The sequence below is a fragment of the Microtus pennsylvanicus genome, chromosome 9 (genome assembly GCF_037038515.1).
Source record: "Microtus pennsylvanicus isolate mMicPen1 chromosome 9, mMicPen1.hap1, whole genome shotgun sequence".
Lineage (NCBI taxonomy): Eukaryota > Metazoa > Chordata > Mammalia > Rodentia > Cricetidae > Microtus > Microtus pennsylvanicus.
This window is the reverse complement of record NC_134587.1, coordinates 46,658,141-46,680,833: the sequence shown is the minus strand read 5'-3', so window position 1 is coordinate 46,680,833 and position 22,693 is coordinate 46,658,141. Positions and strand designations below refer to the sequence as shown.

General features: G+C 54.3%; 1 protein-coding gene across 1 annotated transcript; it reads left to right on the top strand.

Moving 5' to 3' along the window:
- Nucleotides 1–5,357: 5,357 nt before the first annotated feature.
- Fam78a (family with sequence similarity 78 member A) lies at nucleotides 5,358–22,592 on the top strand. Its single transcript, XM_075985791.1, has 3 exons — nucleotides 5,358–5,913; nucleotides 6,517–7,541; nucleotides 19,715–22,592. Exons 2-3 carry the CDS (start codon nucleotides 7,219–7,221, stop codon nucleotides 20,241–20,243), a joined length of 852 nt encoding a protein of 283 aa, XP_075841906.1. The 5' UTR covers nucleotides 5,358–5,913; nucleotides 6,517–7,218; the 3' UTR covers nucleotides 20,244–22,592.
- Nucleotides 22,593–22,693: the final 101 nt, after the last annotated feature.

The window sequence follows — 22,693 nt, the reverse complement described above, 5'->3', positions numbered from 1 at the left end:
GGTTGGAGAGAGTCCTTTCCAAATAACTCTGGATTCCAGACAGCTCAGCTGGTTTCTTCTTGCAGGCAGCTGCTCTGGGCTCAGAATTTTTTTTTTCTGCTTTATTGCTCACTCTGGCAGGGAGGGGCCTAGTGAACCTGGTCAGTTTCAGGGACTTCCTGAAGCTGTTTTGAGTTGTTTACCTTCCAGCTTAAGGCACTTCCTTGTGCTATGGGGTTTTTCCATTTTGGAGGGGACACAACCCCATCTCTGACCATTACCGTACCACTCTTTCTCAGGAGCAGGAGTTTCTGGCAGCCGGTACAGTTTGCTGTCTTGGATGTTTAGGGTGAAGCCATGCTGACCATAAGCATGTACTGAACACTTGTATATATGAGTGAATTTGCTGGTCCCTATGTCACCTGCCTGAGCCGTCTGAGCCTGCACAGACATACACTCTGACTCAGTTAGATCAAGGAGAAAATCGAAGTTCAGAAGCAGAGGAACTCTACCCAGGCCATTAAATGAGTCAGACATTAGGGTGACCTGGTATTCAAACCTCTCCCTGTCTCTGACAGACAGCCTTTAGTTTTTTTGTTTGTTTTGTTATGTCGTTGTGTACTTACTCCTTACTGCTCTCCTAGCAAAGTGACAGCCCCAAGTGCTGCAGTTGTTGCCTGTTGACATGCGCTAGACAGGCTCTGGCACACATCAGGCACCCAGGAAACACTGACGGAAAGACAGCTCAGAGCCTGGCTCTAAGAAATTGCAGACCTGGCCATCACAGACCGAAGACCAACAGAAGGCTGCTCTCAGAAGCAAGGACCCCAGAAGAGAAACGGATGGTGGGCAAGAGCCTGGAGAGGTGGCGCTCTGGCCAGCGAGGCCCCCACCCCCGACACCGCGGGAAGCAGCTTTCATCACTGCCTCCAGCGCTGGCGCGCGCCCGGGATCATTTTCCCGGTTCGCATTTCTAAGGCTGCTGCTGGGTTATTTTGGTCGGGAAACCTGATCCTTCGCGTTGGGTTTATTTTAGCACCTTGGAGAACTCTCAGTGCCGCACCGGATCCGAGGCCGCGCCCAACCTGCTGTCGCCCCCCTCTGTCTTCCCCTAGAGGCGCAGCACAGCGGACACCCCGCTCCCGGGCTGGGGCCAAAGTGGGTCCCCAGGCCGTCGCTCCGTAAACGCAGGGCAGGGACAGGAGGGCGCCCGCCGGAGACCCGATCCCGGGGCCCGGGGAAAGGCGGCAGCTACAAGAAAGCATCAGCCTTGAGGACCCAGTGGGCGCGGGGATGGGAGCGCACTTGGCACCAAGCCAGCAGTGATGCCGCTCAGCCTCCGCCCAAAAGCCAGTCCCACATTGACAGGCGACACACCCCACGCAAACACACGCACTCTTTCACTCTCTCATACACACTCCTGCATCACAACCACGCCCACAGCTACATCCACAGCAGCTCACATGGGTGCATGCACACGACACTCTTCCACAGACAAACACGCTCAGACACACAGCTAAAACAAACACTGGCACACATTACATAGTTGCTATGGGCACATGTTCTCACATTGTCATACACTGTCACTCATCATACTACCAGGACTCATACAAACCATTGCACATTAAAACACAGGCACAGACGTGTGGGCACGTTTCCACACCCAACAGCTCACTTCCAAACTGATGAACACATTTTCCCTTCCACTCCCAGTTCAATACCGAACTGCACATCAAAACAGCTGACTTCCTGATTAATAGAGATTGATTATTGTAACCACTAGAAGCTTCAAATCATACCTATTCGTTATTTATGCTAATTCATGCCTCCATTCATCATTCCTGGAGTTATCCCTCATCATTCTTCTGTCCCACAGGGATGTAAGTGCTTTGACCGTCTGAGGAGGCTTGAGGAGGTGTTCAGTGAACAGTGGCAAAAGGCTGGTGGAGAGGTCCCAAGCCAGCAGCGCCCTGGGAGAATGTGGTCCGGAGCATTTGGCTGATTGTCTAAATCCCCAGGTTCACAAAGAGACCAGACAATGTGGTTTTGTTTGTTTGTTTGTTTTGTTCAAGGCAGGGTTTCTCTGTGAAACAGTCCTGGCTGTCCTGGAATTCACTTTGTAGATCAGACTGGCCTCAAACTCACAGAGATCCACCTGCCTCTGTCTCCCAGGGCTGAGATTAAAGGTGTGCTGGCTCAATGGATTTTATGCACTTACTGCTGCTTCCCTGCCGTGCCCTATGCCTGGCCACTGCCCTCAGTAGAGGGCGATGTTATCACTGCCCTGGGGTTAGGAGACTTGAGATTTAGTCACAGAGAGTCTCTGGATGACTTCCCTGTGGTACCAGCCCTCCCTCAGCTGGCCAGGTTCAGTCTGCTACTTGCAGGCCCACCCAGCTTCACCTAGGTCTGACTCCTTGCCTTTTGATGCTAACCCCTCCAGCCAGAGGTGACCAGACCAGCCTGTGGGGATGGTGGCCCCACCTACCTGACCTTGGTGGTCATTCCAAGCCTCCCCATTGGCTTTCTGTCTGATTCTAAACAGTTGGGGCAAGAACCCTGCTTCCCAGGGCAACAGAATCCCCGGGCTTCACATTTCCCCCCACAGTTTGAGGACTTCCTTTAAAATGGCCTTTCTGGACATACAAGGACCTGGAAGTAGTGAGCTCTCGGTGAATCTTCTGGAGCCCTAAAAGCAGGTGGTTCCTGAGAGTCAGTGAACCTTGTCATGACCTGTGGTAGCCACTGAGCATGGCTGCACTGATCACGGGACTGCGGGTGAGAGGGCCCATTCCATCGCAATCACCCAGCTTCTGGGTCCAACTGCCACCTCACTCACCCCAACCCCAGGCACCTGTTTCATCTGTGTAGTGGGATGACAAGGCCTGGCTTTGGGGGTCATTGCCAGGGCTGTGAAGACAGTGCGTGCAGAAGCCCCTGGCTCATAGTTTACTCAGCAGAGAGATGCTATACTGGGCCATGTCTTGGGTCTCTGGGGGCTTGTTCAGGGCTGCATGCTATTTTTTGTCTCTCACTTGTATATCTTTGGGTTTGCATGATCTCCCTAATCTAGTGCACCAGGGCTGTGCAACCCTGACCTACGTATGGCAAAGGGGAGGGGATGGGGACAGCGTGAGTACACTGGTGTAGAACACATCTCTAACTGAGGTACTTTTTCTCTGCTCCACAGACTGCAGCATCCTATACTCTCATGGCCACATCCTGACCTTCCACATAAGCTGAAGCTGATATAGGTTTGTGCCCAACACTTACAAACCTCCCAAGAAAGCCATGCAAGTAAAAGGGCTGTGTGGGGAGGTGGAAGAACCAGGGGGCCCAAGAGTGCACAAAGTAGGCGGATCAGGAAATAGGCCAGGGCATCTGTGTGGGGAGGTGGGGGAGGCAGGAGGGCCAAAGGGTATGCAAGCAAGCAGAGCAGGAGCTGAGGCAGGGAATTTTTAAGTGAGCCAAGTCCTGGCTGCTCCTGCAGGAGCTACCCCTTAACTATAAGCCTGGCAACTTCCAATCCTGGGCCGACCCTCTGCAGGTCAAAGTGAAGTTCTTCACAGGGGCGATGTGATGGGGGAACAAGTGAAGGGAGGTTTTATTTCCCCACACAAACCCTTATCTGTGGACATTCAAGGACCTGTGGCCTGCTCTGGTGGCCAGTCCATCTTAGCTCAGAGAAACCAGTCTTAGTAGGCAAGTATGTGGGCGTTGAGGGTGGTGCGATTGGGGCCAGGATCCAGATTTCAGTGTCTCCTGGTTTCCTATTACCATCTCCCAGGGTCCAGGTGAACCTGGATGATGATGCCGGTGTGGGTGTGACACACAGTGGTGCCCTTCCACCATCACGTGCTCAGGCTGGAATACCTGAACGTGTGTGATACTTGTGTGCTGTAGAGCTCAAAAGTACCGCCAGCGTGTTTCAGGGGAATCCCTCCCCCAGGAAACCACCTCCAGGGTCTTCCCAGTGCAGCTGGGCAATGTAGCCTGTGGCCTCTTTCCTCTAAGCAATACAGGCTCCACACATGAGCCCAGAGCAGTCTGGAACGTGGTGTCTTGTTTTTGAGAGAGCATCTATGCTTTCATGGAAGCACCGTGGCAACTGGGACCTAATAGGTTCCAGGCATTTGGGGTGATGGAAAATGAGTTGGGCCTCCCAAAATGTCATGGCATCCTCCTGTACAAATGACGTAGCATAGTAGTTCTCTAATGGCATGAGGTGTTGCAGGCTGTAGGGGCTCCCAGAAGAACAGACTGTAGTGCGGAATCTGGGGAGGCCACTGTGGTTTCATAGACCAGGAAAGACTGCAAATTTTACACGAGGCCCTTAGGAGACCACATGCTTCTACGGTTTTACATCAGGCAGGACTGGGGTATACCAGGTCCCTAAAAGTTGGATGGGAAAAGGACATCACTCCACTAGCTGGGAACACAGGACAGCAGCAATGGTGCTATGAGAGTGTGGCTGGGAACAGGCAGTAGCCACCCTAACTGGCCATTTCCTGCGGTGGCTGAGCAGGAGTGAGATGGATTCCCCAGAGAGACCCTCCCAAAGTTTCAGAAATGCCCCTGTCATCTGCTCAGCAGACTCTAGCCTTGGGACTAACTACAAGCACCCAGCCTGTGTCTGTTATGGACAGTCTTGAAAGTCAGGCTTAAGAGGCTGTGGCAGCAGCGGTGGGGCGTGCCTTTGGTGTCGTTGCCAGGTTTTCTGATGTCACAAACTCTCCTTTATCTAGAAGGTAACTGCAGGGTAGGGGTGGAGCTAAGGCCTGAGGCTACTTGGGTTCTTGCTGTCCCACTGCAGTCCTGGGGATAAACTCCTTTTGAACCTTATCTCTGAGACCACCTGAGGGTCTCGGCAGGGAGCCCTGCCAGGTTGGGGTGGTAGGCCAATCTTTTCAGTCTTCCCATTCTGGATTTTTTTTCCTTCTCTGTGAGATGTACATAAAGAGCCTTCCCACTCAGAGTGTCTGATGAATGAAAACTTCTCACACACTTGGGGACAACTACAGTCTGACCATTCTACAGACGCAAAGGACCAACACTGGGGAACTAAATTCTCCCACCCATCAAACCTTGGGGCCCCCAAAGCTTCCACAGTCTCCACCCAACCGCCAACGCAGGCAGACAGGATTTCCAGGGCAGTGCCCTAGGTCTTCTGAACTGGAAACCCCCCTGACATCCGAAGTCAAAGGGCAGTAGGAGCACCCCCCACCCAGGACTGGAGTGAGACGGAGGACTACACTACCCAGAATTCCTAGGGTTAGCAAAAAAGGAAATGTCGTTTATGCAAGAAGAGGCTCAACTCCCCCAGCAGCTGCAGAGAGGGGGGAAAAGAGGGAGAGAAGGATAACCAAGGGGGGAGGGCACGCTGAGTGCGGGAGCGAGGGTGGAGAGCCGGGCGGGCCGGAGGAGGAGGCGGCGCCCGCCCGCCGGCCGCCGCCTGCGACCTGCATCCCGCGGGGCGCACGACCGAGCGGCGGTCCTGCGTGCGCCGGTGCGCGCTGTCGCTCGGCTGCGAGCGAACGCGGGGGCCAGGCCGGCGCAGGGGCCGAGTTTCTGCAAAGTTTGACCTGGTTGCCTTTCTGATGCTGCAGCAGAGCGAGGCGGCGCTGGGCGCGCCAGGCGGCTGCGGCGCGGCGGCGGGGCAGAGCGGCGACAGCACGCTCACAATGATCATAAAATAAGGAGGCGCTCGGGGTGGGGGCAAGAGAGCCCCGAGCCTCAGCCCTCCGCCCCCGGCCATCCTCACAGCAACCCAGAAGTCAGGAGGGGCTTGGAGACCCGAAGCGCCCACGCCATCCCCAGACCCTAATAGAGCCGTGGACTACCCAGGGGAGGGGGGCGCCCCGAGAACGTATGGGCGGTGGGGTCTGGGCGTCCGGAGGGCAGTGACCCAGGCACCCGGAGCGGCCCTAGGGGCAGGTGAGTTCACGACGCCCCCTGGGTGGGGAGGTGAGTGCCAAAGTTCCCGGGCAAAGGCGCGCACCCCGACGCTGTGCTCCGCTGCGGCTAGCGGCTGGAGAGGGGAAACCGAGGCAAGGGGTGCGGGGGCGGGGGGAACAGGGGACAGCGCGCCCTCTTGGGGTCGAGCCACCTCAGCCGGCTAAGGGCCTCATGGCAGAAAGGACCGGCCTGGGGATGGCACTGCGACCTCGGAGGACAGAGAGACCCGAGAGAGAAGGGGCGTTCCACGCTTGTGGCTTGGTGGTAAAACACAGCACGAGGGCCGGGAAGTGCTAGTGACCCACTGCGGTGTCAGTCTGACCGACCCCCTTACTCCGCCCCCGGGCTAGAGGGGTGTCAGCGGAGATGTCACGGGAGGCGATTATTCGCTGGTGCGCGCAGTCGTGCGGCGGCCACTGACGGGGCGGGCGGAGAGGGGGCGCCACCTCCGGGGAGACCGCCCAGAGCTGCGCCGTCAGCTCCGCAGCCCGCGCCCGGCGCACACGCATCGCCGCGCCCTCGCGTCCCCCGCAGTAAAGTTCGGCTCAACTTTGACGCCCTATCCCTTCCACCTCTCTGCAGGTCCTCAGTGGCCGCGGCAAAGCAGGCGGTGGCGGACACCCAAGCGCAGCCCCGGGGCCCCACGCGGCGGTCGGCGGCGACAGCGACAGTAGCAAAGGAGCGCGCGAGTGGGCGCCGGAGGGGACCCGGAGAGCGCCTAGCCCGGAGCGCGCCTTTTGGAACCGCGCGTGGGTGCCGGCCACGCAGGGCGCCAGACCTCTGCCGACTGAACGAGAACTCACACTACAATTGATTGGGCCCCGCCGGGAGGGCGCGTGTGTCCCAGGGAGCGGGTGCGGAAGGCAGAAGGGCAGGAAGTCGGCGTTCTGCAGCGCGGGTGGCGCGACCGCGCGGGGACCGAGCCTTCCTTATTTATGTGCCTGCCAGCGCTCGTCTGCTTCCTCCGAAGACTTCAGGGAGACTGTCCGACCTACCATCCCCAAGTGTGAGGACGCAGGGCTGAATGTCAGAACAACATGCTTATCCATTAAACTGCAAACTTTTCTTTTTTTAAACCCAAAGAATATCGGTGGCTTTTGCCCACTGTTAGAAGAGGGAGCCCAGGGCTCTTGAGATGCAGCAGAATCCGTATTTATAATCAGGTCCGATAGTGCTATGCAAGTCCCCTCCACTCAGTAAGTTCTCTATCCTATGGATCTCGCTTTTGAGCTTTGAGATTAGATTGCGCGCTCTACGCTGGGTCCTGCAACCTTCATCCTTTCAATGCCCTGTTATTTTTGGGACTGCTGGTCTTTCCTGGAAATTAGAGCGGTCCTGTGTGCCATGGGCTGTATTCAGAGCATCGGAGGCAAAGCCAGAGTCTTCCGGGAAGGAATTACGGTGATTGACGTGAAAGCCTCCATCGACCCCATCCCCACCAGCATTGATGAGTCCTCCAGCGTGGTACTGCGCTACCGGACACCCCATTTCCGGGCTTCAGCCCAGGTGGTCATGCCGCCCATCCCCAAGAAGGAGACCTGGATCGTTGGCTGGATTCAGGCATGCAGCCATATGGAGTTTTACAACCAGTATGGGGAGCAGGGCATGTGAGTACTGGGGGGACATACTGGGGGTGGGGGAAGCTGCAGGGTAAGGTGGGAGGGTGCAGGAGCAGGAGTTTGTGGAACACAGGGGTCTTGAGGCAGAGCGGAACTATCTCCAAGCCTTCTCCAACTCTCTGGAGCCTTTACTTGTTGATTAGGGTCCTAGCTCAGTTAGACTTGTCATTCTGCTCAGTTAGATCTGCCGTGCTATTGTCCCTGGTGCTCAGAGTTGGTCTGTCCTTCCTGGCACGATGCTGAGAAAACAGGAACTTGTGCTTCTTTGGTAAAGCAAGTGCCAGGGCTACCGGGGGTGACCAGAGAAGGCACTACCCTAACCCAGTCTCAGGTCTCCAGGAACCCCTGAGGCGGGCAGGAGTGGTGGAGGCCTCTGAAGCTTCCACACCTTTTTGGAAGACTTTGTGGCGGGGCCTGGACTTGTCTGGCTCATGGGATCGGGGGATTGGAACCACAGAAAGCTGCAGAGGACAGCTTTGCCATTGTCGGTGGCGGTGGCTGGCAGCAGCGTGTGTGTGCGTGAGAGAGAATTCAGAAATCTACCCTGCAGTGTGCAGCTATGTCTCCCAGTAGAGGTTAAGGGTTAGCATCCGGTGTTCTTCCAATGGGGCCCTAAGTAGGAACAACTGGAGGAGAGCATGGCTTCATCTCTGTGGTTTGGTCACCTAAAATGTCCTAGATTTCCACAGGGACCCTGAGGCCCCCCGGGTCATGTTCTGCATGTTCTCTGTCCCCAAAGAGGGCCGTCCCCCACGTGGAAATCCTCCTCACAGTAACAGCCGTGAAAGCTGTTAGGACCCAGTGGTTCCCGGGCGGACAGTCCCTGGCTTGACCTCTGATGGCTCATGGATACTGTCTCATGGTTGTTGGTGTCCACTCTGTGTGGCCTCACTTCTTAGCTGTGCACGTGGGGTAGAGGGGTCTCCTGGAGAGTGGGAGCTTACGTTTGACGGATGTCCAGGATAACCTGGTTCACCAGGGCTGAGGGTGGCCCGACACAGGCCAACAAATGTGCCACCTCCATTCGGCGACTCCTAAGCTCTAAAGGAAACAGGAAGAGGGGGTATGTCTTAAAACTGGGCCATCACCCTGCTGGCTTAAGACCATTGGGGCACATGGGTCATTGGGCTCCCTACAGGTCGACCTTAGAGTCCTTCCCCTTTTAAGACTGTTGCAGCCACAGCTACTCCAAAGGGTATTCAGGGAGGCTCTTCCCAAGCAGCCGCCAGCCAGTCCCACACCTCTTCCTGGCTTTGCAAAGCATCATCAGAGTTGCTGAGACATACAGGCTTTTCTCAGGGTGAACCTAATGGCTTCCCTGATGCCTCCTCAGTGGCCCCCGGGGGTCAAGAGCCTCGGGGCGACTGTGCTTCACCATTGCCAGTCCTGGGTTCCTAGTCAGATGAACTCTGCGGTCACTTCTCAGGGTGTGACCCTGGGCAAGTGCCGTAGCCACTGGGAGCCTCAGTTGACTCAAACAGGCCGTTCATAGTTCCTTCTGTGTGGTTTATTGAGAGAGTTACTCAGACAACCTTTGCCCCCACAGTCAGACTAGGCCAAGCTGATGAGAATCCTGCAAGCAGGTGGCCGGCAGCCTCGATATGATTTCAGTTTCAGGTCTCCCAGACAGAAATACGTGAAGTTGGGCCTAGTGGCTGAAGCCACTGAGCTAGAAAAGATGCTGCTAGCTACCCCTTGTAATGAGTTTTCGCCCCAGCCTGGGCCCTACACTCTTAACTTTCAAAATTGTAAAAATAGCTTCAGTCAGGGATGGTTAAAGCGGCCAAGGCCTTTTTCTTTGCTCTCTCTTGATTAGTGCCTGACTTGGCTCTTTCTCCCAGATCACCAGACTTTTGAGTCCCAGGTGGGGCAGGGCCAGCTGCAGTGTGGGGACAGGGGCAGGTGACCGTGCTTTGGAGAAAATGCCGTAGATGGAGCCACTTGTCTCTTTATGACTGGTCAGCAAAACAGCGTGAAGCTTGGTTGTGCTGAGTGGTTCTGTTCTTGCGGTCTCACTGCACGTGGCGCTGCCCCATCCTGTCCCATGGACACCGAGGGCTGATTTGTTGGAACTCTGGACTTGGCTCTGCATAGCTCCAGACTGTAAGCAGAAACCTTTAGACGGGCTTATTAAAAGAACCTTCCAGGCTGGACACACTAGCACATACCTTTTAATTCCAGCACCCTGAAGGCAGAGGCAGGCAGATCTCTCTGAACTGGAGGCCAGCCTGGTCTACATTGTGAGTTACAGGACAGTCAGGGCTGTATCACGAGACCTTGTTTTCAAAAACAAAACAAAACAGCGCCCGACTGTATTAACTGCGGTCTCTGAGCTCTTAAACCCCAAGTGAGTGGATGATTGTCTCTACTGGTGCCTGTGCCCTGGTCAGATACTTCTCGTTGGCAACTGGGGGCGGGCATTACAGAGGACGCTTGGCTCCCCCTCTTTGAGTATACTACTCACCCCCAACTTGTAACAACCAAAGATATCTCCAAACAGGATCCCATGTCCCCTGGAAGGGGTGTGGAATTACTGTTAGACTGAACCCATACTAGCTGGGGCTCTAAAGTGTTCTCTAGGCTCTGGGAGGACACAGCCAGGTGGCCCAGGCTGGATTAGGATTTGTATTCTTTACAAATGGGCTTGTATTGGAAATATTAATTCTGACTGCCTATCTGAAATCCGTCATATCCCCCAGCATTATCCCTGCTTGCAGTTAGTCTCTGAGCGAGGGCGACTTGGTGGATGGCATTTTGGACTTGAAGTTATTGGCGATGGAACATTGCCATTCTGAGAGCCACCACCTCAGTCACAGCCCCAGCTGTGCAGGGGAATGCTGGAAGATGGCGGCTCTTTCGTGCCCACATGAAAGTGTCCAACCCACGGTACTTTCAAAGTCAACCCCCCTCCAAACTGTCGGAGACACCTGCCTCCTCAGCTCTCCCCCGCAATTCCTCAACTGCCACCTGTCAGCTGGTGTAGACTTCTAAGTGACAAGTCAGAGTTTCTTGCCTGTGTGGGAGACGCTGTGCGTGTTGTCCCTGCTTTGCCCTTCTTTGGCATTCTCTACGGACCTGGCCCATGGTGAGGCAAGGCCAAAGCTAGGAGTGGTGTGTAGCTCAGGATGAGCTGATGTGGGCTGGGGGGAGAGCAGGTGCTCACCTTTGAAATGGGAATGCTAGTTCCTCCCTGCTTCCTTGTCCCAGTGGGCTGAGTGGATGAGTAAGGTGCTGGGTGCTTGGCACTGAGCCAGCACCCCGGAGCTCTCCCTGCACCGTCTCCCTAGATATCGGGATTACAAATCCTGAGTACTGGATTATTGTCCTATACTGTGACCTAGAGCTAAACCAGGATCCAAGTGTGGTGCCGTTGCTCTCCTACCTCCCCGGGTCCCTTTCCACAGCAGGGCAGCCTTGGCTCCTGAGGCCTTGTGAGCTCTTCTGACCCACAGTGTGCTGCCAGGCACATCTCTTAAAGGGCTCGGAGAGACTCGGGGTAAGATTGGAGCTTGTCCTTTCTTCTACCCTGCTATCTCTGGGGTGTACCCCAGGACCTCAGAGGCCCTAGTTTGAGGATGAGAACTCAGACTACAAAGCCACTTGCCTAAGGGTGTTTGCTCAGCACCTGAGATCTGGGGGATGGCCCCAGGAAGAATGTCCTGGCTGGCCGTGTGGCCTCTTCCCAGAGCCAGGGCCTGAGCGCCTCACAGAACAATTGAAGACTAAGCTTCCTGTCTTGGGGCGGAAGGCGGCTTCCCCCATCTGCTGGGCAATGGCGGAGGCCAGGGCGGGGTGAGTGGGAGAGGGAAGTCCTTGCTTCCGAGCTTCAGGGTGGGAGGGAAGTGGTGGGGGTGGCCCAGCCTGGGAGAACTCCCCCTGGGCTAGTTGTGACCAAGTGATGGCTCCAGCCTGAATCTGCCTTCTGAGAGTGGGAAGCAAGTGGCTTGTTCTGGGGACCCACGGACGGACGCCAGCAGCCTGGGAGTTCAGGGCAATGTGAAGGAAATGCTGGGAGCCCACACCGTAGATCAGCAGAGTGGAGAGAGAAAACTCCAGTCTAGGCAGCCACTAGCTGCTGTCTGCTGAGCCTGGCTGTCGCTAGCTGCACCTTTCGTCCAGGGCTTCTGCTTTTAGGGTCTGGCTTACAGAACACTTTACCTTAGTCTGGGCCTGACTTCTAGAGACACCATAGGTGGCCAGCCTAGTGAGCAGGGGGAAAGTACATACATGTGGAGAAGTGAGTCAGGGCTGCATGCTACTCTGTGAAGATCTTGCCCTGGGACTATGGCAGCAGGGAGCTGCAAATAAAATACCCCAGGCATCTTGCAGTCGGAAGAGAGAATTAAGATCTGTCCACTGTGCAGAGTACTGCTGTTACAAACAACCGGGTTTCCACGGAAACAGTGTCGCATTAAAATAACGCTGGAAGATGAGCCTAGGGTCCTGCTCAGTGGCAGAGATCTTGCCTTGTGTGTGAGAGGCCTTGGCTTCCATCCCCAACACCACAAAACCCAATAGAGCGGGCAAGAATGGGATCAGGATGGTTCATGGTGGGGAAGATGGTAAACCGGGCACATCCTGTGTGAACACGCAGAAATGTTTAGAAGGATGTTTACCGAAGTACGCCGTCATGAGTACCGTCCAGGAGGAGGGGCGGAGGAGAAATGGCTTCAGTTTTTGCTGTATTTATTTCTTAATGGCTTGCTTTTTCAAAGAACACATTCCTAGAAAATAATAAAAAATTTTAAAGCAAGAATAGTTTATCGGATGCTCTGGCAAAGTCCAGTGCTGGGCAGTTCTGACCACAATAATTGGCCTTGGAGCTAAAGTTTAGCAGGTACTTTTGGGTCCTTCCTCCTCAGGTTAGGTCAGGGCTGGGGCCTGAGTCTGGAGGGGAAAGGCATCAGAAGTGGGGCTGTGGGAAGAGGCTCTTGCTTGAGCCGTGGGCAGGTGCTGGATGCTGTGAAGGCAGGACCCGGGGATGGGCCACGGAGGGCCCAGTCCAGGGGCATCCCCGCCCTGTGTAGAAGGAACTCTCCCAGGCCTCTCTTTCTGTAACACACAACTTTCCAGACTGAGAGCTGTTGGCGAATCTGTTCAGTTGTTGCCGGGGAGCTTACTCCTGACTTTCCAAGTTATCTAGTTGAGTGTAGGACCAGGGCAGGGCAGAGCAGCCGTAAGTGCTGGGCGAATCTAGCCCAGAGCCTGTCTATTCCTTAGACGTGTTCTTAAAGTGTCATGTATCATGAGGGAGGTGGTAAGGTGTGTGGGCGATATCATTAGGTTCAAAACTAAAGTTCATTTAAAATTAACAACAAAAAAAAATAAAGCCTATTATTAGTGTGTGTGTGTGTGTGTGTGTGTGTGTGTGTGTGTGCATGCCACTACATATATAGAGGTCAGCACAATTTTAGGGAGTGAGTTTGCTCTCGGTGGGTTCTGGGTATTGAACTGAGTGACCAGTGCCTTTACCCACCGAGTCATTTTACCGGCCCCCAAATCTCATATTAAAGCAAGATAGGTAACGCATAGGAGGAAACCTATCTAGACCCAGCTTCAGGTCTGTGTGTCCCCGGTCTGCCCATGCAGAAGTGCTTCTTGCAAATGACTGATTCATTTGCTTTACAAAAAAAATATTATTTACTTTTTGCCGTAGCATCTCCCAGTGTAGCCCTGGCTGGCCTGGAATTTTGTATGTAGACCTAACTGGCCTCTAGCTCAGAGAGATCTTACTGCCTCTGCCTTTTGAATATGGCGATTAAAGGTGCAAGCTACCATGTCTGATCCCAGTTGCATTTTTTGAAAGTGAATAAATAGAGATAAAGTGGACAGAAACATATGCTGCTTAAAAACTTAGCCCCACGACAGGTCACTTTTTTCTGCTGGATCTAGAACCCAGGATTGAGGATTTGTGGTCAGCAAGCCCAGGACCCTGAGAATGAACAAGAGAGAAATGGGGGCCTGTGGGGGCTGTATCTGCTTCCCATGCTGAGGAAAAAGCCTACAACCCATTCACTCTTACACATGCTGCTGCAACTCATACATGCTGCCTAAAACCTCTCTGTGTGTGCACATGTATTTTTGTACGCATACACATGCATGAATGTGTGCATGTCTATGTGCATATGCATCTGTATGAGTATGTATGTGCTTATATGTGTCTGAATGCATGTATGTGTGTCGTGTAGACATGTGAATCTGCATGCACACGTATCTGCATTTCATGTGTCTGTGTGGACATGTATGTGTGAGGGGTAGCTCTTAGCCTATGTAGGTGATGCTGACTGTCACCCTCATTGCTTTGGTGACCATGGATCCTAATAGTGTCTGTTCCACCTACAGCTTGGCAAGGTGATCAGAGACCCAGGCAACTCTGGGTGCTTAATGCTTCTTATGTGACCTAGCATGCTGTTGGGCGTCAGGAAGCCGGGCTACAAGCTTTCTGGGGCCCAAGTTCAGGCCTGGTACTCTGATGAGTCCTGGATATGTGGTAAGGTTCAAGGCAGGTGTGGCTCTGTCCTCTTGGCCTTTGTGGTTCATCTGGGAAAAAGACTGCCCTCAAATGGTCACACTGCTCTTTGATTGCCCTGGGGCATGTGCCAGGAGACAGTTACAGCGTCCCAGTGGTACTGGACACGGGCCATGGGCACCTAGCTTGTGTAAGGGGTCAGAGTGGTTTGCCTGGGGTTATGGCTAGAGCTTAGCAGATGGTCGCCCCCCCCCTCCCAGGACAGGAGCAGGAGGACCTAAAGAGAGCCCCAGCCCACAGCCTGGGATGGGAAGGGCAGGGCCTGTGTGCATGTGACTGCCTGGGGCTTCTGGCCCGCCCACTGCATCTAGGTTTATGTCAGCAGAGAGCAGGGACAGGCTTAGCAGAGCCCGGAGCAATGTGACCAGACTGGTGTTTTTAAAGAATCAGAGGCACCTTGGAGACCAGGCAGGAAAGCGGGTCTCTGCCAGGAGCTGGAGTCAGGAATGGTGCTGAGGCTCTTTGCTGGCGCCCAGGCAGACCTCTGCAGATATTTATTGAGTTGGTGACCATGCCGTCTGCAGCAGGATTAGGATGGTGGGAGGATCTGGGGACACCATCTCAGACACACTAGGGGCTCTGGAAGCATTTGAGGTTCAGGTTCAAGTCTGGACTTGCCTGCTATTCTTTGGCTCCCCACACCCGAGAGGACGAGGACGGAGCATGGCAGGTGGCCTGGGCATCAGGTGCCTCTGCACCAGCCCTGGCTGAGAAGGGCGCAAGTATGTTCCACGGTTGCTGTCACCATGTCAAAGCTCTTCATTTTGGAACGACCCTTGTCTTCTCATTCTGCATGAGGGCTCAAGTTCTGGGTGGTTTTTGTTTTTGTTTTGTTTTATTTGTGAGGGGGTCTCATTAGTTTAAGCCCCCAGCTTCCTGACCTGAACTCCTGGTCCCTTTTGCCTCACCTCCCTGAGTGCTGGGACTTCAGGCCTTAGTGTATCATCCTACACAAATCAGGAGGCTGAGTGTTGACGAGCGGTGGTGGCGCACACCTTTAATCCCAGCACTCAGGAGGCGGAGGCAAGCGGATCTCTGTGGGTTCGAGGCCAGCCTGGTCTGCACAGTGAGCTCCAGGACAGATCAGGCTATCCAGAGAAACCCTGTTTCTAAAACAACAACAACAACAAAAATGTGTGTATAATATGAAAATAGAAGTGAGGTCTAGAAAGGCTTCAGGTCAGATGAGGGAAGCCAGGTCCGAGCCAAGAGCCGCACCTACCTTTGCCGAGGCCTCCCTTTGAGCGTCTCCCCAGGTTTCTGACCACAGTCGTGGCAGGTGTGGATTAGCACGTGGGCTCACGGAGGAAGCCTGGCATGGGCGTGCTTGCACTTAGCCGTGGGCCGCTGATGAGCAGCAGAGCGCTTGTGACTGTCAGAGAGCTAATGTCTGCCTCAGTTTCCATTCCAGGCTGCTGTGCCCCTCACACTATGTCCCTGGTCGGTCCCTGGCTCTTCCCATCTTCCCCAGCGATTGAATGAAGTTGGCTCTGCCTTGCATCTCTCTGTCTGAGTAACGTCTCTCGTGAGACTCTGCTGGCTGCCAGCTCATGAAGGCTGTCACCTGTCTATGACTGGACCAGCGCTTAGAATTTCAGGGTGGGGTCAAGAGCAAGGCCACCCACACTAATGTGAAGCTATCCCCCACCACGCTCGTGCGTGTGTGCGTGCATCTGTCGTTAATATGGAAGTTCAAAGGAGCAGTGGTTTCTCCCAAGCTTGTTCCCTTCCTTTTACATCTGTATATGTATTTGGAGGGATGGGGGTGCTGCTGTGAGCTTGTGGTGGTCAGAGGGCGACTTGCAGAAATTGCTTCTCTCCTTTCTCCGTGTGGGTCTCAGGGATGCCCCTCAGCTTTTGCTGATGGGTCCTTGTTCTCAAACACCTTTCAACCGGTCGTGGTGACTCATGGTGGAGGCTGAGGCAAGACGATCACCCTCAAGTTTAAGGCCAGCCTGAGGAGACTGGATAGACTGAGATCTTGTAAGCCCCTCCCCAACAAAACCCGCACACCAAAAGAAACAATAGCATTTTTCCAGGCTCAGGGTGTGTGGCTGAATGGTTAGAGGACTGTTTAGCTTTTCTGGGGCCCTGGGTTTCCTTCCCAGTACGGCAAATCAAACAGACAGGGCACTAAAAAGACTTCCAGGGAGACAGAAAGCAGGGCCTGGAACCCAGGGGTGTTAGACAGAGGCAGGCTGCTCTTGAGAGTTTCAGGGCAGGTCCAGGGCCCGCTCTGGTCTGAATCCTTCTGGGGAATCAGCAACCCCATGCTGAAGTGCATGTGGACCTGGGCCTGAGGGATTGCTGGGGGTGGAGAGACAGGTTTGTTGTGTCTGGCTATGCTCAAGGCCTAGCCTGTCACACATGACTGAACTTAGCAGTGAGAGGAACAGAAAATTTAGCAGAGCCTGGGGCCGAGGAGGCAGCCCCAACTTGTGAAGTTCTTGCATGCAGGTGTGGGGACCAGTGTTTAGATCCCTAGAGTGTAGGTAAAAGCTGCCGGGGTATGGTGGCCTGCTTGTAATTCCAGCTTCCAGGAAGACAGAGATGGGAATTCCCAGAGTAAGCTGGCCAGCTGGACTAACATGGAGAGACCCTGTCTCATTACATCAGGTGGAAGGAGATGGAGGAAGAGACCAGTGTTAACCCTGGGCTCTCCCAGGTCTGAGTGCACACACCTGCACACAGTGCTCCCACACACAAATACACACACACACACACACACACACACACACACACACACACTACGTAACATGCACCAAGAAAAAAAAATAAAAATTCTGTCCCTGCCCATCCTCTTGTAGTGGCTCCAGTTCTGGTGACTTCCCAGCAGAGAGACTGAGGCGGCATGATTGGGGTGCACAGTTGAGGGGCAGTAGGGCCACTCACCAACATCCCGCCATCCATCTCTGGAGCTCTTCCTTGTTGCTAACCAAAACTCTGCCCCGTTAATTAGCATCCTCACTTCCTGCCCCTGGCAGCCCCGGCTCCACTTTCTGTCTCAGGATTCAGGTGCTCTGGGCACCACATGTAAGTCTTGTCATGACATAATTCCCCTTTTGTGGTGGCTTCTTTCAGTTAGCATAATGTCCCTGGGCTCCCCTGTGTTGTAATGTGAATCAGAATTTTTTTTCCTTTCAAGACTATTTGTTGTACATAGGAACTGTGTTTTCTATACCCATTCACCCACTATGGAAACTTGGCAGCTTTCTCCCTTTGGCTCCCATAAGTGACGCGAGCCGCAGACAGAAAGGCAGTCTTGCTATTTCTGAGAGAAGCCTGAGGTAGCTCAGGCTAGCCTTGAACTTGCTGTGTAGCTGAGGATGACTTTGAAGCTTTCCTCTTCCTGCTTCCATCTCCCAAGGGCTGGGGTCACAGGCAAGTGCCTGACTAGGAATGCACTTCTAACAGGAGTGTGGCTCCCGGCCAGCAGTGGGATGAGGAGGTGTGCAGAAAAGGGTGGGGTCAGCGGGTGTGAGCCTTGGTGCTGTGTCTCCAGGCCTCACTGGAAGTCCGGTGGCGCAGTCGGGCTCATGGACAGTAGAGCGCCCTCCGTGGCCACGTGTGAGCAGGTGTTACCTTGTTCCCTGTCTCCACCTAGAGCTCTCCTAGGTGATGGCCCTTGGGTCTGATGACAGTCTGAGGGACCCTGAAGCCTGGCGTGAGTTCTCCAGTAGCCACTGTGTCCCTAGGAGCTTGGGAACTCTGGGGTAACCCAGCTGGGCTGGCGGGTCCTTTCCTATCTGAGTGTCCACACCAGTCCTGGCAGTGTCTGCTGCAGGCTTTTGCTGTGCATGTGCCTTGGGCTGACAAGTTGCTGTGCAGCTCTTGCAGTCCGCCTAGCCTAGGTATGCTAGATCTGAGGTACCAGGATGGGGAGGACCTTGCCTGGCTTCCCATGCCACTGAGGTAGCCAAGACTTAGTCTGTATATGGGATTCCCATGTTCAAGCTAGACACCCACCACGGCCCCAGCAGGTAAGGTGTGTCAGACTGAGCACGTAGTAGGAGGGATACACCACTTCCCAGGGATACAGGGTCTTCAGGCCTGGCGGTAGCAGCAGGCTCTTTGGCTGGATCTCTGGAGGTAAAGTCTCTGGGGCCAGGAAGGAAAGAGGCCTTTTAGAAGAGGTTTGGCCAGGCTTGCTTTGGTTCAATGGTGGCCACGTGGAAGTCGTCTTCCAGGATAAGAGAGTGAAGAGTCAGGTAGAAAGAGAGTAGGGGCATTGCAGCCTTGCCTGCTGTGGTTCCTGCTGGGTGTGGTGGAGACAGCATGGAAGGAAGAGGAGTGTTGGAGGGAGAGGACGTAGAAGCCCAGACACGGCAGGCATTTGTCTAAGGTCACATGGTAGCCAGTGTAAGGGCCAGGAGTCATCCCCAGGTCAGCTGACCCCATAGCCATTGGACTCTGGAGCCTCCTATTGGTTCCCACAGTTGCAGAAGAATAACTCACAAGTCAGTGGGGATACACGTGGCAGGAGGAAGGTCTACTGAGCTGTAGTCTCATCCTGGTCTGTATTCAAGTGCTGTGTAGTTCAGGAGAGCCCCTAGCCTCTAAGAGGCCATAGCCACCACCCTTAGATCATAGAACTGTGTGGCTTCCTGTGTTTATCTCGCTGATGTCTGGGAAGACCCATTTTTGCCAGTGTTTGTCCATATTAGAGACTCAAAATGACAAGTCCCCGTGAAGAGACAAACAGGGTTTTTCCAGATCCCAGCTGGCATCTAGTACTAGTTTAAGAATCTTGGCTCTCATGAAGGGATAGTCTGGTTTGGGATGGTACTGTACGAACAGTCTGGGTCTTTAAAAATATCATATATACATATTTTAAATTTTTTATTTATGTATTTTATGTATATGGGTGTTTTGTCTGCATGTACATCTGCATGCCAGAAGAGGGCACTGGATCTCGGGGACTACAGTTAGAGACGATTGTGAGCCACCACGTAGGTGCTGGGAATTGAACTCTCGGGATCTCTGGAAGAGCCACCAGGGCTTTTTTGTTTTGTTTTGGTTTTGGTTTTTTGAGACAGGGTTTCTCTGAAACAGTCGTAGCTGTCTTGGAATTTGCTTTTTAGACCAGGCTGTACTCGAACTCACAGTCTCTGCCTCCCGGGTGCCGGGATTACAGGTGTGCACCACCACTCCCCGGCTACAGCCAATGCTCTTAAACACTGAACCATCTCTCCCGTCCCCCAAAATATTTTGTTTTTAACATTGCGCGCGTTTGTGGGTGTATGTGTGTGTGTGTGTGTGTGTGTAGGTACATGGGTCCAAGTGCCCACAGACACCAGAAAGGGGCAGCAGATCTCCTGGAGTTGGAGTTCCAGGTGTTTGTGAGCTGCTGACTTGGCAGCTCTGTAAGAGTAGTATATGAGCAATGAGCCCCCTCTGCAGCCCAGGGTTGAGGTAATAAAGCCGCCTGGGGCTGGACTCACATTACCTGATACTGGACGTCCTGTTTATTGTCTGCTCTGCCCCACACCCGCCCCATGAGCAAAGGGGGTGAGTCTGCTGAGCACCTTCTGTCCCCAGGGTCCAGGACAGTCCCTGTCCCACCATGAGAATGCAGAAAAGCTTTACCCAGTACTGAGAAAAATAACCTGGCCTTCTTTCCTCCACCCCCCAGGTCTAGCTGGGAGCTCCCTGATCTCCAGGAGGGCAAAATTGAAGCCATCAGTGACTCGGATGGAGTGAACTACCCGTGGTATGGCAATACCACAGAGACCTGCACAATCGTGGGCCCCACCAAGAGAGACTCCAAGTTCATCATCAGCATGAACGATAACTTTTACCCCAGCGTCACGTGGGCCGTGCCCGTCAGCGAGAGCAACGTGGCCAAACTGACCAACATCTACCGGGACCAGAGCTTCACCACGTGGCTGGTGGCCACCAACACCTCGACCAATGACATGATCATCCTCCAGACGCTCCACTGGCGTATGCAGCTGAGCATTGAGGTGAATCCCAACCGGCCCCTGGGCCAGCGCGCCCGGCTGCGGGAGCCCATCGCCCAGGACCAGCCGAAAATCCTGAGCAAGAATGAGCCCATCCCGCCCAGCGCCCTGGTCAAGCCCAATGCCAACGACGCTCAGGTCCTCATGTGGCGGCCCAAGTACGGGCAGCCGCTGGTGGTGATCCCACCCAAGCACCGGTAACAGCCAGGCTGCTGCGAGGTGAGACTCACGGAACAATATTACTACTCAGAAGGAAACCCAGATGCCCTCTCCGGTCATTCAGAAAAATACAACCATTCTACCTTCTCCAGGGGCGGATCTCACTGTGCTAATCCCCGCTGGCCTCCTGGCTCTCCCACCTGCTTCCCTGTAGGACACACAGGTGTCCCCCCCACCTCTGATCGTCTCTCCTCCCCTCCCAATCAGTTGTTCATTGCAGCCGACTCTCTGAAACACTGCTTTTTTTCTTTCTTCTCTCTCTCTCTCTCTCTCTCTCTCTCTCTCTCTATATATATATATATATATATATATATATGGGATTCAGGGGCAGGGGAGGAGGCTGACGGTGAGGGGACCCAGCCTGCTCCTCCCGCCTCCCCTCTGTCTGTCTTCTGCCATGCGGCCTTATGTAGACTTGCTTTGCCAAACTTTTGCCTTAAGCTGAATTTAAAGAAGAGGAAAGGAAAGGTCCCGGGTCTCTTTCCTTCAGGGCCTGCCTTCTTCTGCCAGAGTTGGAAAGAGAGGCGGGCCTAGAGGAAGGCCCACCTGAGCCCACTCTTCCTGGGTGTCTGGGTGAGGGGCAAGAGTGGGGGCTCAGGTCTAAAGCCAGCTGTTTTATTACATTGTCTTGGCAGAATCAAAACTACAGACTCTGCCTGGAGCCCCTACTCTGCCCCAGTAGAACCTCTCCCTAATACCTGCCAGGGGTGCCAGCTGGGCACAGATCCTTGACCCCCGCTCTCTCCTCAGTAGCCTTAACTCGCCTGGTGGGATATTCTGGGAGAAGGAAGGGACAGGTTCCAAAGTGTTAGGTCAGGGTTAGGAAACTTTCACCTTTGCTAACTCGAGAACCCACCCCTAGGTATGTGGCTTTTTCTCTTCCATTTACCTTGGTCCCAAATGCCTGGCAGGGTGGGCTGGGGTGGGGGCATTGTCCCCGAATCCTGATAAGTCTGAGCTGTTCTAAGGGAAAGAAGGTGTACCCTTCCCTCCTGACCTGCATTGTCACACTTGAATCCGGGGTCCCGGTGCCCCAGGCTGCCCATCCTCACCCCAGGCTGCCCATTCGCTAGCACACTGTAAAGAAGCCAGTGACGCGGCTTCTGGCTCATTCTCAGGGGAAGCAGCTCCCAGACTCTCTGGGGGTGGGCTGTAGATAAGCTCTAAGCACCAGCTGGAGGGTGCTTGGGCTCCCTCCCCATCATAGGTGCTCCTGGGGTGGGGAGGTCTGGGGAGCAGTCGGCTGACTCCCTGTTTCTTGTCTGAAGAAGGAAGCCCCGGCCCAGGGTTGGAGAGTCCCATGCTTGGGCAATGTCAGGTCACTGTGAAACTGGTTTGACACATCGGCCAATCTTGGGGTCTACCTTCTTGAGTGATGCCAAGGTGTCTAGAAATGTCTGCTTTGAGCCGCTTGAGGGACATTCCTTTAAGCGTGCCAACAGCTGCATCACTGGATTCCAACCAGTAATAAGCACAGAAAACCATCACACAAGAAAAACAATGGTTCTGCTGCTGCTGAGCCACTGGTGAGGGGTCCTGGTGACAGCGTGGGAGGGCACGGCTAGACCCAGCTCTGTTCCTACACTTGTGACATATTTCCTCTAGGGGTGCTTAATGTCCCGTCATTCTCAGGCCACTAGAGCTGGGGGCTGCACTCACCTGGAGTCCAGTGAGCACCTCCCCTGGGACCTTCCCTTTGCGTGTGTGGAGGCTGTCGCCTTAGCTGGGAGAGCATGGGGTCCCCGCCCTGCTCTAGGACAGGACTGGCCGTTGGCTGGAAAGGCTCCTTCTGCTTTCAGGACTGAAGAAAGAAGATGGGCCCTGGTGAGGGTGGAGGCGAGCCCTTGTCCTGAGCTGGGGGGTCACTAAGGGTGTCTTCCTGGACATGGGGACTCCCAAACCCACGTTTCTTGAGATCCCTCCCCGCTGCATGCCTGGCTTTGCCCAGCTGGCTTCTCTGACTCTCCTTCCTCTCTACCCTCCTGCCTGACCCAAGACAGGGCTGGGGAGACTCCAGAGAGGCTGTGTGGGTCTGGCCGAGAACACCCAGCTTCTCTTGGGCTGGTTTCCTCATGTTGTTGACAGACCCCAGGCTTTCTGGGATCCTGAGCCCTCTACCGCTGTCCCTCACGCCCACGCCTCCCCAGGCATGGACACTCACTTTTTCCAGCAATAAGCACCAACTGTCCTTGGTCATGGAGATATACTGTGAACACAGTCCATGCGTGCACTTACCAGCAGGCGCGAGACTCTTGAAGACAATGTCAAATGAACCTTTTTTTAAAGTTTAAAATAAAAGATATAAAGAGAAATAAAATTAATTTTAAAGCACTCCCGGCTCTGGTGGTGATTATGTGGGGGTCTCAGGCTCACTGTGGCCAGCCAGGGCGAGCATGTTTGGGAACGTTCTGTGTGGCTGTGGTTCCCGTGCT